General features: G+C 37.8%; 1 protein-coding gene across 4 annotated transcripts in view; it reads left to right on the plus strand.

The window, feature by feature from the left end:
• Positions 1 to 16,336, plus strand: part of LOC122740813 (protocadherin alpha-C2-like) — a 275,331-nt gene that overhangs the window by 53,918 nt on the left and 205,077 nt on the right. The window contains exon 1 of one of the 4 annotated variants that reach the window (XM_043983554.1): positions 7,042 to 9,619. The exons of the other annotated variants lie outside the window; for them this stretch is intronic. Coding sequence (XP_043839489.1) covers positions 7,214 to 9,619 — 2,406 coding nt within the window. The 5' untranslated portion in view covers positions 7,042 to 7,213. Of the gene's footprint in view, positions 1 to 7,041; positions 9,620 to 16,336 lie in introns of those variants that run through there. 4 annotated transcript variants of the gene reach the window in all.

Raw genomic sequence — 16,336 nt, forward strand, 5'->3', positions numbered from 1 at the left:
AAGCTTCTTTAAAAAATCTTGCTTAAGATTTTAAATGGTGTAAGTGAATGATCAGCGTTAACTCATAAAACATTAGACAGTTGTCTAAAGAACATTACAGAAAGATTGGTGACAGAGCCAAATAATCAGGATGACATTTAAGAATCAAAGTCAGGATACAAGAAAGACACTCAAAAAAAGGAGTCATTAATGACAGAATTCTATAACACTCTTTTCTCCAGGCAGTGGAATGAGCACATTTGTATTTTAATATCAAAGTGCTTGATGTACTGTAGCATAAAGAAGTAGAAATGACATTAAAGAAGAGAAAGGGAAGAATAATTGGACTAGACCAAAATTTTTTATTGCCATTTTGAGGCTGTTGAGGAATTGAATCTCCAGATAACTGGAGAGGAGGATACCAAATTGTTATGAACTCATTTGCATACTTTTCAGTTGCTGCAAAATCTTCACATGTACACTTATTAAAGTCAACCACATCTTTTTCCTGAACCAATCAAGTGCTTATTATGTAACTGACCCCTACCCTTCAAAGGATATTGAAGCTACCTAACTTCTTTATATATAATACTTTTGTTCTTGAGTAAGTCATGTCTAGATTAAGAGAAATCTTTTTTCTTCTTTTTCTATATTTTGGGTGCACAATCATAGACATCTTTATTGATTAATTCTCATGATTTAAAATTTTAATTTAATATTCAAATTCTTTCCTTCCTTTCTTCTCTTTCCTGAAGAACGGAAGAAAACCAAAACCTATTACAAATAGGTATAATCGTGGAAAACAAATTCCCTCATTAGCCATGTCCATTCAAATAGAAATAAAAAGAGAAGAGAATAAGTTTAATTCTACACTGAGTCCATTAACTCTCTCTCTTTGGAAGTTGCTAGCATGTTTCATTATGTTGTTGTTGATGTTCAGTTATGTCTGACTCTTCATGACCCCATTTGTAGTTTTCTCAGCAAAATACTGGAGTTGTTTACCATTTCCTTCTCCAACTCAGTTTACAGATGAGAAAACTGACAAACCCCACAAATAGTGCATTATTGTACCTATTTTTTCACATCCCCTCCAGCATTTGTCATTTTCCTTTTCTGTAATATTAACATATCTGATAGGTGTAAGGTGCTACCTCAGAGTTAATTTAATTTTTATTTCTCTAATGAATAATCATTTAGAGCATTTTTATGTGATTATCAATAGTTTTGATTTTTCTTTTTGAAAACTAACTTCATATCATTTGACCACTTATCAAATGGAGAATCTGAATCTCTCTCTGTCTCTCTGTCTCTCTCTCTGAATTTCACTCATTTCTCACTTGAGAAATGAGACCTTTGCCAGAGAAACTTGCTGTAAAACATTTCTTACCAATTTCTGCTTTCCTTCTAATTTTGGCTGCATTTAGGTTTTTGTGCAAAAAACTTCTTAATTTCATATAATCACAATTATCCCCTATACTTCCTTTGATTCTCTTTCTCTTATTTTGTCATGTTTCACTTTTCCATATATCTGACAAGTCTAATCTTCCATGCTCCCCTAATTTGCTTTTGATATCACTCTTTATCTCTAAATCATATATCTATTTTGAACTTATGTGGGTATATGGTTTGAGATGTTAGTTTTATGCCTGGTTTGTGTCAAACTCCTTTCCAATTTTCCCTGTAATTTTGGTTAAATAGTGAATTCATGCCCCCCTCCCCAATTGAATCTTTGGGTTTATGAAACTCTAGATTACTGTGGTCATTGACTACTGTGTATTATGTACTTAATCTTGATATTCTTGACCACAACTCACCTCTTTCAAGAAGCCTTCTGTTTCCATATGCAAGCCCCTCTTTTCTCCCCTTGACCTCCAATAACAATTTGTTTTGCTATCTCCAAAATGTGCTTTGAAATATATCTTCAGGGGCAGCTAGGTGGTGTAGTGGATAAACCAACAGCCCTGGATTCAGGAGGACCTGAATTCAAATCCAGCCTCAGACACTTGACACTTACTACCTGTGTGACTCTGGACAAGTCACTTAACCCTCGTTGCTCTGCAAAAAAAAGTTATTTTCATTTTCTGTGTATTATATTAATTGCCTAAATATCATGCACACAGGAATAATGTCTGGTCTAAGCTTTAAATCCCTTTATTATTGCATACAGTGCTCTTTAGATGGCAGGTGGTTAAGAAAAGTTGGTAAAAGTGGATTTGTTAGCATAGTGGCTCAGCTTCTTTAATGAAAATATGAAGGACAAAAATCAAGATTTTACCTGGATAAACTATTGTTTGCAGAATCTATTTCTTGGCTGTCACCTAACCTTGAACATTACTGAAATCATGTCCTTTCATTTCTTCTGATCTTTCAGATTTTCAGTATCAACTACCCAACACTTCACTATCATGGGTGCCTTTCTTCTTCAGGCCTGAAACTTCAAATTTGGCTTTGATACATCTCCAGATTATACTTTTAAAAATGATATTAATGATATTAATTGGGGGAAGCTAGGTGGCAGCACCAGCCCTGGATTCAGGCGGACCTGAGTTCAAATCTAGTCTCAAACACTTGACACTTACTGGCTGTGTGACCCTGGGCAAGTCACTTAACTCCAATTGCCTCGCCAAAAAAAAAATTATATTAACTACTTCCTTTCAGCTCATTTTATTCCAGTGATATATTTCTTCTCATTCATTTCTGTGCTCTTAGTTTTGACTGTGGTGACATAATTTTTGTCCTTTGTAAATATATTGACATAATGACAAAATGATGTTTTTATCATTAAGATTTTTGAAAGGTAATTTTATTGGTCAGAATAGAAAACGTTCATGGGAAGACTTTTAGTAATATTATTTTTGGAAAAAAAGAAAATCTTATTGCTTTAAAGAGAATTGTTTTTTGTTTAAGTGATTACATTTAAGTTGCTAACTAATCTCTCCCTCTTTTAAGGAATTATTTCAGATATTATCTTCATGATGGTCAAGAGATATTGACCATTTTGTCAGATCAGGAACATTTCTGTTTGTGCTGAGCACAGACTAAGCTGTTAATAATCATCTAGTGATTGGTTAGAATTATTATTCCCATTTCTCTTGTGTTACATGTCTCTCAACTTTCCCCAGATCACTCTAATTCCTTGAGGTCTTATACTTGTATTGAAGAAATCTTGATGGTTAATAATAGTGGGGATATTGAAGGTATAGGGATTTTTTTTTTCACTAACTGCCAATGTGTTGGACCAATCTGTTAATTTTATGACAACTCTCAATTCGAGTCCTGAGACTCAGAATCTGCAATATGTGTTTGTACTCACAATATTATATCAGAAATATTATTTATTAAGATTGACAGTTCAATTGTAAACAGTATCATCAACATTGAGTGTTGATCTACTGTGATGGACTATATTCTTCTCACCAATGCAATGGCACAAAAGAGTTCCAGGGAACTTGTGATGGAAGAGGATCTCCAAATCCAAGGGAAAAAAAAAAAAGAACTGCGGAGTATAGATGCTGAATGAACCATACTATTTCTTTTGTTTTTGATGCTGTTTTTTTTTTCTATTTTGAGGTTTTTCATCATTGCTCTGATTTTTTCTCTTATAACATGACTAATGCAGAAATAGGATTAATGTTATTATGTGTGTATATACACACATATATGTATATATATGTATATATATGTATATATGTATATATATATATATATATATATATATAAAACGTATATCAGATTACCTGCTGTCTAGGGGAGGGGGGAGGGAGGGGAGAGAGGGAGAAAAATCTGAAATTGTAAAGCTTGTATAAACAAAAGTTGAGAACTATCTTTACATGTAACGGAAAAAAATAAAATACTTTATTAATTAAAAAAAGATTGACAGTTCATAAAAATCGGGATCACTAAATCTATTTCATCAGTAATTATGTTTTTCTTATTTCTTTAGAAAGAATGAAGGTGGAGGTCTTTGAAATAAAGGAGAAAGTAGTAAAATTTCATGGGAGATTGCATGATAGTCCTGTAACTAATTTTTTTCAAATAAGAAATTTCAGTGGCATGTTTAACGCATTCATAAAGAAAGTAGTAATTTAATCATGACATTCAAGGAAAACAATGCCCATTTCAGTAATGGAGATGGTCAGGGATGGAAATTAAAAAAAAATAGCTTCAAAGAATTATTGAACATCAAAAAGCAAAGAGATCCATTCATAAGAGTCTTGCCTGTTAAATACCTTATTGGGGACCCAAGAAACTAATCTAAAGACACAGGACTTGGTTGTGTTCCTAGTGGTTAGTGAGTATCAAAAAAACAGGAGACGACTAGATTTCCCATAGTGTTAGAGCAGACCCTGTTACTAATTCTTTAGATTAGAATTGTCTAAGGACCATAAAAACTTAATTTTCCCCTACAGCAATAAAGAAGAATTAGGAAATATTATTAATTCAGTCTTCTGAAGTTATTTGCTGACTGCCCACTTTAAAGAAAGGTTATATGCTAAACATACAAGTACACTAAAATGACTGACAAAGTAAGTGACATCAAGGAAGAATTAGACTAGTAATTCAGATAAGACTCATTAAAAAAACTATACAAAGGGACTATTCAATAAATCACTGAGAAGAGTTATAATATCCTATGGGTATTCAGAGAAGATGGCATTTGAGCTAGATTTTGAAGAATGAATAGCATTTATGTAAGCAGAAATGAAGGAGAGGCAATTCTTTATAAAACAAACAGTTTTTCTATTAAATACTACAGGAAAATAAAGGAGAATTGCTACTAAAAAGTAATCAAGTTAATTTATTGGACTATTAAATCAAAATGCATTAGAAAAGGAAAAAATCTAAGGGATGTTGGAGAGTATGTAAATAACAATTAAAATGTAATAAAGGGAACAGCTAGGCGGTACAGTGGATAGAGCACTGGCCCTGGAGTCAGGAATACCTGAGTTCAAATCCGGCCTCAGACATTTGACACTCACTAGCTGTGTGACCCCGGGCAAGTCACTTAACCCCAATTGCCTCACCAAAAAAAAAGTAATAAAAAACTAGGGCCTGTAATATAATTGGGCATAGGAAACTTCCAGAGAGAGAAAACCTTCTGCTATGGAGATCAGCATTTGTTCTGTTGTTTGGGAGCATTGAGAGGTTAAATTACAGCCCCAGGGTTACCCAGCCAGTATGTATCAGATGCATAACTTGAGTCCAGGCTTCTCTGACTCCAAGCTTGACTGATGGGATATATTCCCTATTGGTATTTATCTTTCTGCACAAACCTTTCTCTCTTTCAAACTTACCTATTACTGCAAAAGGCATCATCATTTTCTCAGTTTATCAGAATTGGAACCAAGGTGTTATCCTCGACTCCACACTTTTTTTTTTTTAGTGAGGCAATTGGGCTTAAGTGATTTGCTCAGGATCACACAGCTAGTAAGCGTTAAGTGTCTGAGGCTGGATTTGAACTCAGGTCCTCCTGACTCCAGGGCCGGTGCTCTATCCACTGCGCCACCTAGCCACCCCCACACTTTAAAAAAATTATTTTGGTGGGACAATGAGGGTTGTGACTTACCCAGGGTCACACAGTTAGTAAGTGTCAAGTGTCTGAAGTCAGATTTGAACTCAGGTCCTCCTGAATCCAAGGCCAGTGCTTTATCCACTGTGCCACCTAGCTGTCCCCCTTTTTAATTTAAAATTATTTATTTATTTTATTTTACTTTTTTGACTCCACACTCTTTCACCACCAATACCCAAATTGTTGCTGAGGGCTGTTGAATTTGCCTTCCTGACATCTCTTCCATGTGTCACTTCTTATCTGTCACTTAGAGCCACCCTGTTGGAAGCCCTCAGCTCCTCACGCTTGGATAATTGCAATAGTTTACTTGATAGGTCTGTCTGTCAGAAGTCTTTTTATTCTCCTCCACTCATCTGGTAAACAGATCTTCTTTAAGTATAGGTCTGACCATGCCACCCTTAGGAAACTCCAGTGGTTCCCTATCAGCTCTAGCACTGAGTATAAAATCCTGTTTAGCACACAAAACCCTTGATAAGTTGTCCCTCTACCTTTCTACTCATCTTACACCTTATATAACTCTTCAGCCTCTCTCCCACCCAGACACTGCCATTCAGTGACGTTCACCTCCTTGCTGTACCTCAAACAAAACACTCCATCTCTTGGCTCAGGGCATTTCCTCTGGTTGTCTTACAAGTGGGAAATGCTTTTCATTCTTATATTCACCTCCTGGATTCTCTAAATTCCAGCAGGTCCTACCTATAATCCCAGCTTCTACAAGAAACCTTTCCAAATCTTCCTTGCTACTAGTGCCTTCCTTTTTTTGATTATTTGTAATTTATCTTTAATACAAACCGTTCATAAGTATTTGTTTGCATGTTGTCTCTCCCTTTCAGCTGTGAGCTGCTTGTGAGCAGAGGCTGTGTTTTCTCTTGCTTTGTATCCTGAGTACTTGGCACACTGCCTGGCATACGTGGTACTTAATATTTATTGACTATTTTAAAATGCATCATAAATATTTTCAAATGCAAAATTATATAATCCACATGCATATAGCCCTTCAAGATTTATAAAGTTATTTCCTTGACAAACTTAGCAATACTGTGCCCATTTTACATGTGAAGGAACTGGTTCTGAGAGGGTAAGTGATTTGCTCAAGGCCACAGTAAGCAGCCATCAGTAATCAGACCTAAGTCTTCTGATCCTTCCGACTCTCTCATCCAGGACTCTTCACATTGACATCAGAGTTCCTGTTTAGTCTTTTAAAATGTGCACATTTTTCATCTCTACAAGAGGAAGTACTGAGCTCATTTATTTTCCTTATTACATTATCGACTTTATGAATATTATAAATCGATTTAAAGACACAAAAGAAAGCACCATTTCCTTCATGGCAAAACAGCAGACTGCAGTTCTTGCTGCAAGAGAAAAACTCGAGCTATGAAAAAAAAGTTTATGAAATAAAATTAAATCCTGGGGAACATAAGTTGCTGTTTTACACCATAAAGAAAATATTTGACTTACGGTTTGCTGCCACATGATGTCGCTGTCCACCACGGAATATCGCTGAACAATATCTTGGACCTTGGAAAGAGGCTCTGTTTTGTCTTTAAATGACGGAAAACAGTGGCGGATGCAGCAGAATAACACTGGAGGAAACGAACGTCTATAATTACCTTTATTCGGATATTTGATTTATCCTTTCGAATAAAGCAAGGAGAGTTTGCGATGGTATTTTCTTGGGGAGGCATCTTGGGAGCCCAGCAGTTGCTGCTCTCATTACTGCTTTACACATCCTGGGAGGTGGGGAGCGGCCAGGTCCATTACTCGGTGCCGGAAGAATCGAAACACGGTACGTTCGTGGGGCGAATCGCGCAGGACCTGGGTCTAGAGGTCGGGGAGCTGGTGTCAAGGCTGTTCCGGGTAGTGTCCAAGGATCGCAGGGACTACTTGGAGGTAAATGCGCAAAACGGCATTTTGTTTGTGAATTCGCGAATCGACCGCGAGGAGCTGTGTGGTCGGAACACGGTGTGTAGCATACACCTGGAGGTGATCCTGGAGAAGCCTTTGCAGGTTTTCCATGTAGAGGTGGAGATTAAGGACATTAATGACAACCCTCCTCTGTTTCCAGCTAAGGAACAAAAACTGTTTCTTTACGAATCCAGGTTGCCGGACTCTAGGTTTCCTGTAGAGGGAGCCTCTGACCCAGATATTGGCTCTAATGCTTTACTTACTTACAGGCTCAACGCCAATGATTTCTTTATTCTAGAGGTAAACTCAAAGAATGACCAAAGTACATTGGTTGAGCTAGTGCTGAAAAAACCTCTAGACAGAGAGAAAGTTCCTGAGCATCACTTAATACTGACAGCCACCGATGGGGGCAAACCTGAACTCACGGGCACAGTGCAGTTGCTCATCACAGTTCTGGATGTGAACGATAACGCTCCCACTTTTGAGCGATCAGAGTACGAGGTGAAGATATTAGAAAATGCAATCCACGGAACCTTAGTGATCAAACTGAATGCCTCCGATGCAGACGAGGGCATCAATCGGGAGATATTATACTCTTTCAATAGTCTCGCTCCACCTGTGATTAAAGATAAGTTTCATATAAATCCAGATACAGGAGAAATTTCAATTGAAGGACATCTGGATTTTGAAGACGTTAACTCGTATGAGATTCGAGTTGACGCGACAGACAAAGGGACGCCCCCAATGATTGGTCATTGCAGGGTCCTGGTGGAAGTCCTGGACACCAATGATAACATCCCAAGTATCGCAGTGACATCATTGTCGCTTCCAGTCAGGGAGGATGCCCCTCCGGGGACAGTCATTGCCTCAATCCGCGTGTCTGACCGAGACTCTGGAGCCAATGGACAGGTGACTTGCTCGTTGTCACCCCCGGGGCCCTTCGCGCTGGTGTCCACGTTCAGAAATTACTACTCGCTGGTGCTGGAGGGTTCTGTGGACCGCGAGAGCGTGCCGGCCTACGAGCTCGTGGTGACTGCGAGGGACGGCGGGAAGCCAGCGCTTTGGTCCACGGCCAGCGTGTCTGTGGCCATCGGAGACGTGAATGATAACGCGCCAGCCTTCGAGCAGCCTGTGTACACAGTGTTTGTGAAGGAGAACAACCCGCCAGGCAGTCACATCTTCACAGTGTCGGCGTCTGACCCGGATGCGCAAGAGAACGCGCTGGTGTCTTACTCGCTGGTGGAGCGGCGGGTGGGGGAGCGTCCGCTGTCGAGCTACGTGTCTGTGCACTCGGAGAGCGGGAAAGTGTACGCCTTGCAGCCCCTGGACCACGAGGAGCTGGAGCTGCTGCAGTTCCAGGTGAGCGCCCGGGACGCAGGCTTCCCACCCTTAGGCAGCAACGTGAGCCTGCAAGTGTTTGTTCTGGATGAAAACGACAACTCTCCGGTGGTTCTGCCCCCTCACTCAGGGTCCGGAGCAGGTGCGGTCCCGGTAACTGAGTTGCTATCGCAGTCGGTGACAGCTGGCCAGGTCGTGGCCAAGATCCGGGCAGTCGACGCGGACTCTGGTTACAATGCGTGGCTGTCTTATGAGTTGCAGCCGGAGGTGGGCCTTGGTCGCAGCCCTTTTCGCGTGGGGCTGTACACGGGTGAGATCAGCCTAACACGGGCTCTGGAGGAATCTGACGGACTGAAGCAGACGCTGTTGGTGCTGGTGAAAGATCACGGAGAGCCAGCCCTGTCCACCACGGCCACTGTGTGCGTGTCAGTGGTGGAGAATGGACAGACTTCAAAGGCTTTTTCAGGGGCTTCGGGGATCTCGGCCAAGGCTGGTGTGGGAAAAGAGACCGCGCTGGTGGATGTGAATGTCTACTTGATCATCGCCATCTGCTCAGTGTCCAGCCTGCTGGTGCTGAGTCTACTGTTGTATGTGGCGCTTCGGTGCTCCGCACCTCCACAGGCCTCGTATGGGCCTGGGAAGCCTACACTGGTGTGCTCAAGTGAAGTGGGGAGCTGGTCTTATTCTCAGCAGCGGCGTCGGGTTTGCTCTGGCGAAGGGGCGGCCAAGAATGACCTCATGGCCTTCAGCCCTAACCTCCCTCCGTGTCCTGTTTCTGGGGAAAGAGGCCAGAAGCAGGAGGCTGGCTCGGATAACTCAGGGAAGGTGGGTGATTCTTGATAATGCATTTTTATTTCTGTTAAGGTGCAAATTGTTGTTTCTCTCAAAACGTCCTACAATTCCTGTGGCTCAATCGTCATCCTTTCAAATGTTGATTTTTCCTTCTTCAAATTATGCTCTCCGTTTCTTAAATAACCTGATAAGGTTTCATAAATGCTCTTTTCTTCTTCTTCCATCTGCTGCTCATCCAGCATCTTTCTTTACATTCTCCTCCTTGTTCAGTATGTCCCTTCATGGGTCAATATTTTTATTTATCTTTTACTTACAACAGCATGAGAATTGTAACATATTTCTATAGAAGTCTTTCTTTGGCTAGTTGCCAGTACATCTCTCTTTTATACCCCCCCATAATTATTTTGAGCCATATATCAATAGTGAGAATGATGTTATTTTCTGCATGTTTAAGTTCTCACTGGATTGTTCTTGAATGTGTTCCATTTCTCTTATAAGCAAATTCAATGTTTGAATAATAATCTTTAAAAATATGTGCTTGCAGTGGGTAGAGCACCAGCCTTGGAGTCAGGAGTACCTGAGTTCAAATCCGACCTCAGACACTTAACACTTACTAGCTGTGTGACCCTGGGCAAGTCACTTAACCCCTTTGCCTCACTTAAAAAAATGTGCTTGCTTTGTGTTGATTCCATTGCATAGCCACTGTGAAGAATACTTTATGAAGCATATAATTAACCTTCTATGCTATAGGTAGCCAACGTTTATTTATCACTTTAAGGGTTGGAAAATGTTTTGCATATGTTATTGCATTTGATCCTCACAACAATACAATGAGGTAAGTGGCATTATTTTCCCCTTTTTCCAAATGTGGAAACTCAGGTTTGCTATAGAGATTTACATAATTTTTTCACTGAATCCAATTGACTTCTGTTTGTGAATGGGCAACATTGTTTTGACTCCATCCAACTGAAAAATATTGTAGAATCTCTTGGAGGAGAATTTGAAAAGAATCTTGAAAATAATTTGGTCTGTTCATGTACCTGAGAAAGAACAAATAGATAAATAATATTTGCTTCATAGATTTCTAGTCATCATCTTAAATGGATGCCTCTAGAATTTCTGCAACAGTATGTGTATCTGTCATAAGCAATTCAGATGGAGAATGAACAATTCTTGGAAATGAAAGGAAGGAAGATATTGTATTTCTTCTGGAGAGTTGCAAAACAATTGCTGATAACAGATTTCCTACAACAGTAAAAGCCTATACTTTCAACACAAACATTTTACTGTTGATGCTGAATAAAAGTGAAACCTGGATTGCCACTGCCTCGAAATAAGTAACGGTAAACATCACACAGAGGGCAATGGAAAAGTGAATTATGGGTTGGAACAGTTTGATTCATAATCAGTGATGACCACTGAAGAAGATTAAAGGATGTCATCAATGAATTGTATGACAGAAAAATAAAATGGCCATATATGTGATGAGAGAAATGGATAAGATATGGACATGATATGTTAGACCAGATCCACACTGGCTCAGAATTTAAGCTTCTTTTTAAACTTTTGTCTAAGAAGATGGTGGACATTGATGACCTGTATTAACTCATAAAACAGGAAAAAGCAGTGGACTAAAGAACTTTACAGAAAGATTGGTGACAGACCCCAACTATGTAAAATAATAATAATAAAAATAATTTAAGAATGAAAGTTGGAGTACAAAAAAAAAACATTAAAAAGGATGTATTAAGGGGCAGCTAGATGGCGCAGTGGTTAAAGCACCGGCCCTGGACTCAGGAGTACCTGAGTTCAAATCCGGCCTCAGACACTTGACATTTACTAGCTGTGTGACCGTGGGCAAGTCACTTAACCCCCGTTGCCTAAAAAAAAACAACAAAAAAACAAAAAAAAAGGATGTATTAACAACAAAATTCTTTAACACCCTTTCCTCCATCAAGGGCAGTAGAAGGAGCACGTTTCCATTTTAATATCAAAATTACTGATGTCCTGTAGTATAAAGAAGTAGAAATGACATTAAAGAAGACAAAGCGAAGAATAGTTGGACTAAACCAAAATTGTTTTAATGCCATTTTGAGGCTGTTGAGGAATTGAATCTTTAGATATCTGAACAAGAGGATACCCAATGTTTATCAATTCATTTGTATACTTTCCAATTTCTTCAAAATCTTCACAAATGCACTTATTGAAGTCATCCATGAAGAATGGAATGGGCAAACTTTTGCAAATTATATCATACATAACTACATTTCCCTCCAAATCTATCATGTATTTATTATGTGCTTACTATGTAATTGGAAAAAAATCTCAAAGAATATTGAAGTTATCTCACTTCCATATAAAACACTCTTGTTCTTGAGTAAGTCACATCTAGGTTAAGAGAAATGTATGCTTCTCTTCCAATATTTTGGATACACAATCATAAACATTGCTATTGATTATTTTTCTTGTTTTTTTCAATTAAATTTAATAAGGGGCAGCTAGGTGGCACAGTGGATAGAGCACCGGTCCTGGAGTCGGGAGTACCTGAGTTCAAATCCGGCCTCAGACACTTAACACTTACTAGCTGTGTGACCCTGGGCAAGTCACTTAACCCCAATTGTCTCACTAAAAAAAAATTTAAAAATTTAATTTAATTTAATATTCAAAATTTTCCTGCCCCTCTTCTCTTCCCTGAACTATTGAGAAAGCAAGAAAAACAAAATCTATTACAAATATGCATAATCATGAAAATAAATTCCCTCATTAGCCACGTCCATTAAAAGAGAAATATAAAGAGAAGAAAATAAGTTTTATTCTAAAGAGTCCATCAGTTCTCTCTCTGGAAATGGCTAGCATGTTTCATCATGTTGTTGTTCAGTCATGTCTGATTCTTCTTGACCCCATTTGGGGTTTTCTTCAGAAAGATAGTGGAGTGGTTTGCTTTTTTCCTTCTTCAGCCCAGTTTACAGATGAGGAAATTGAGCCAAACAGGGTTAAGTGACTTGCCTAGGATCACACAGCTAGTAAATGTCTGAGACCAGATTTGAACTTGAGTTCTCTTGACTAGAGGTCCAACCCTTTATCCACTGATGCACCTTTCTGCCCTTTGGAATTGTGGTTGGTCATTGTATTAATCAGTCAGAGTTTTTTTGAAGTTGATAATCTTTACAATATAGTTGTTATTGTATAATTTTTTCTCTTGGTTGTGTTCACTTCACTTTACATCATTTCACAAAGTCTTCCCAAGTTTTTCTGAAACCATTCCCTTGATTTTATAACATAACAGTACTCTATCAGATTTATATACTATAACTTATTAAGACATTTTCCAGTTGAAGGGAATCCTCTCAGTTTCCAATTACTTTAGACTAGAAAAAGAACTGGGCAGCTAGGTGGTGCAGTGGATAAAGCACGGGCCCTAGATTCAGGAGGACCTGAGTTCAAATCCGGCCTCAGACACTTGACACTTACTAGCTGTGTGACCCTAGGCAAGTCACTTAACCCTCATTGCCCTGCAAACCCCCTGCCCCCCAAACAAAACAGAAAAAGAGCTGCTATAAATATTTTTGTACATATAGGGTTTTTTCTTATTCTTTGATCTCTTTGGGATACAGACTTAGTAGTGCTATTGCTGGCTCAAAGGATATGCAAAGTTTTATAGCCCTTTGTTCATACTTCCAAATTGTTTCCTCAGAATGGCTGAACCAGTTCATAACTCCAGCAACAGAGCATTATTGTACCCATTTCCCCACATCTCTGCCAGCATTTGTCATTTTCTGTTGCTGTAGTATTACCATTTCTGATAAGTGCAAGGCGGTACCTCAGAGTTGATTAAATTTGCATTTATCTAATTAATAATGCTTTTGAGCATTATTATATGACTATTGATAGCTTTGATTTCTTCTTGAAAACTACTTGTTCATATCCTTTTATCATTTATGAGTTGGAGAATGGCTCTCTCTTTCCATAAATTTTACTCAATCCCTATGTATTTGAGAAATGAGGTCTTTATCAGAGAAATTTTCTGTAGAACCCTTCTTCCCCTAGTTTCCTGCTTTTCTTTTAATTTTGACTGCATTGGTTTTGTTTGTGCAAAAACTTCTTAACTTCATATAATCGCAATTATCCATTTTACTTTTCATGATTCTCTCTCTCTTGTTTGTTCATAAACAGTTCTCTTATCCATAGATCTGGCAAATCATATCTTCCATGCTTTCCTAATTTTTTCTGATATCACCCTTTATGTCTAAATCATATATCCATTTTGACCTTATTTTGGTATATGGATTTAGATGTTTTATGCCTAGTTTTTGCCCAACTGCTTTCCAGTTTTGCTGACGATTTTTGGCCAAATAGCAAATTTTTACCACCAAAGACTGGATATTTGGGTTTATGAAACACTAGATTACTTTGGTCATTGACTACTGTGTATTGTGTACCTAATGCATTCCATTGATCTACCATTTATTAGCCAGTACCAAATTGTTTTGATGGTAATTGCTCTGTAATATAGTTTAAAATCTGGTACTGCTAGGTTTCCTGCCTTAATGTTTCCCTCGCATTGATTCCCTTGATAATTCTTGACCAAAACTCACCTCTTTCAAGAAGCCTTCCCTGTTTCCCTATGTAAGCCCCTGTTTCCACCCACCCACCTTCAGTCATAATCCATTTTGCTATCTCCAAAATGTGCTTTAAAATGTATCTTCATTTTCTGTGTATTATAGTGATTGCCTAAATGCCATGCACACAGGCATAATGTCTGGTATAATCGTCACATCTCTTCATTACTGCATACGGTTGTCTTTAGATTGTAGGTGCTTTAGAAAAGTTGGTAAAAGTGGATTTGTTAGTATAAGGAATAGGCAAATTTAATGAAACTATGGACAAAAATGAATATTTTACCTGTATAAACTATCGTTTGCAGAATCTATTTCTTGGCTGTCATCTACCCTTGGGCATTATTGAAATCAGGTTTTTCATTTCTTCCGAACTTTAGGTTTTCAGTATCAAATTTCCAGCATTTCACTCTCATGGGTGCCTTTCTTCTTCATACCTGAAACTTCAGATTTGGCTTTGATACATCTCCTGATTGTCCTTCTAAAAATGATATTAACTACTTTCCTTCAGCTGGTTTTAATCCATTGATATATTTCTTCTCATTTATTTTATGTTTAGTTTTGAGAGTGGTGACATTATTTTTTGTCATTTGTAAATTTAATGATATAATGAGCAAATAATATTTTTTATCCTTAAAAATTTTGAAGTTATTTTATTGGTCAGAATAGACAAATTTCATAGGAAGATTTTTAGTAACACTATATTTAGGAAAAAATAGAAAATCTTATTGCTTTGAAGAGAATTGTTTTTTGTTTAAATGGTTACATTTAAGTTGATACCTAATCTCTCTCTCTCTCTCAAAATTATTTCAGATATTATGTTCATGATGGTCAAGAGATTTTGTTCATTTTGCCAGATCAGGCACATTTCTGTCCGTGCTGAGCACAGATTAGGCTTTTAATAAGCATCTACTGATTGGTTAGAATTATTATTTTCATTTCTCTTGTGTTACATGTCTCTCAACTTTTACCAGGTCTTCCTAATTCCTTGAGGTCTTTTATTTGTATGGAAGAAATATTGATGGTTAATAATATCAGGGATATTGAAGGTATAAGGATTTCCCCCCCACTAATTGCTAATGTGTTGGACAATTGTTCATTTTATGATAACTCTAAATTTTCATCTCTGAGACTCAGAATCTGCAATATGTGTTTACTCACAACATTATATCAGAAATATTATTTATTAAGATTGACAGTTCATAGAAGCAGGGATCACTAAATGTATTTCATCAATAATTATTTTTTTCTTCTTCAGAAGGAATGAAGGTGGAGCGCTTTGAAATAAGGGAGAAAGGAATAAAATTTAATGGGAGATGGCATGATAGTCCTGTAACTAATTTCTTTCACGTAAAAATTTCAGTTGCATTTTTAATATAGCCATAAATAAAGTAGTAATTTAATTATTACATCCATGGTAAATAATGACCATTTCTGTAATGGAGATGGTCAGGAATTAAAATGAAAAAAACAACCGCCCAACCTGGCTTCAATGAATTACTGAAAACTAAGGAGTAAAGAGATTCAGTCACTAGAATCTTGCCTGTTAAATTTCTTATTGGGGACAAGGAAACTCATCTAAAGACACAGGACTTTGTTGCTTTCCTGATGGTTAGTGAGTATCAAGAAGCCAGCAATGGACTAGATTTTGCCATAGTGTTAGAGCAGACCCTGTTACTAACTATTTGGGTGGTCCTCAGGCCTCTAGACCACCTATAAACAACTTATCATTGTCAAAGGATCTTACAAACTTAATTTTTTTGATAAGTCAATAAAGAAGCCTCAGAACTATTATTATTAATTCAATCTTCTGAAGGTATTTGCTGAATGCCTACTATAAGGAATGGTTACATGCTAAACACATACAGGTATACCAAAATGACTCACAAACTAGGCAATATCAAGGAAGACTTAGACTAGTGATTTAGATAAGGCTCACAGCTGAAAGGGAGAGATAACATGCAAACTATACAAAGGGATTGTGCAATAAATGACTGAAAAGAAGTATAATATGCTATAGGAATTCAGAGACGATGGCATTTGAGCTAGACCTTGAACAACAAATAGGATTTATGTAAGCAGAAATGAAGGAGAAAGACAATTCTATATAGAACAGTTTTTCTTTTAAATACTA

This window comes from Dromiciops gliroides, chromosome 2 (genome assembly GCF_019393635.1).
Source record: "Dromiciops gliroides isolate mDroGli1 chromosome 2, mDroGli1.pri, whole genome shotgun sequence".
Taxonomy (NCBI): domain Eukaryota; kingdom Metazoa; phylum Chordata; class Mammalia; order Microbiotheria; family Microbiotheriidae; genus Dromiciops; species Dromiciops gliroides.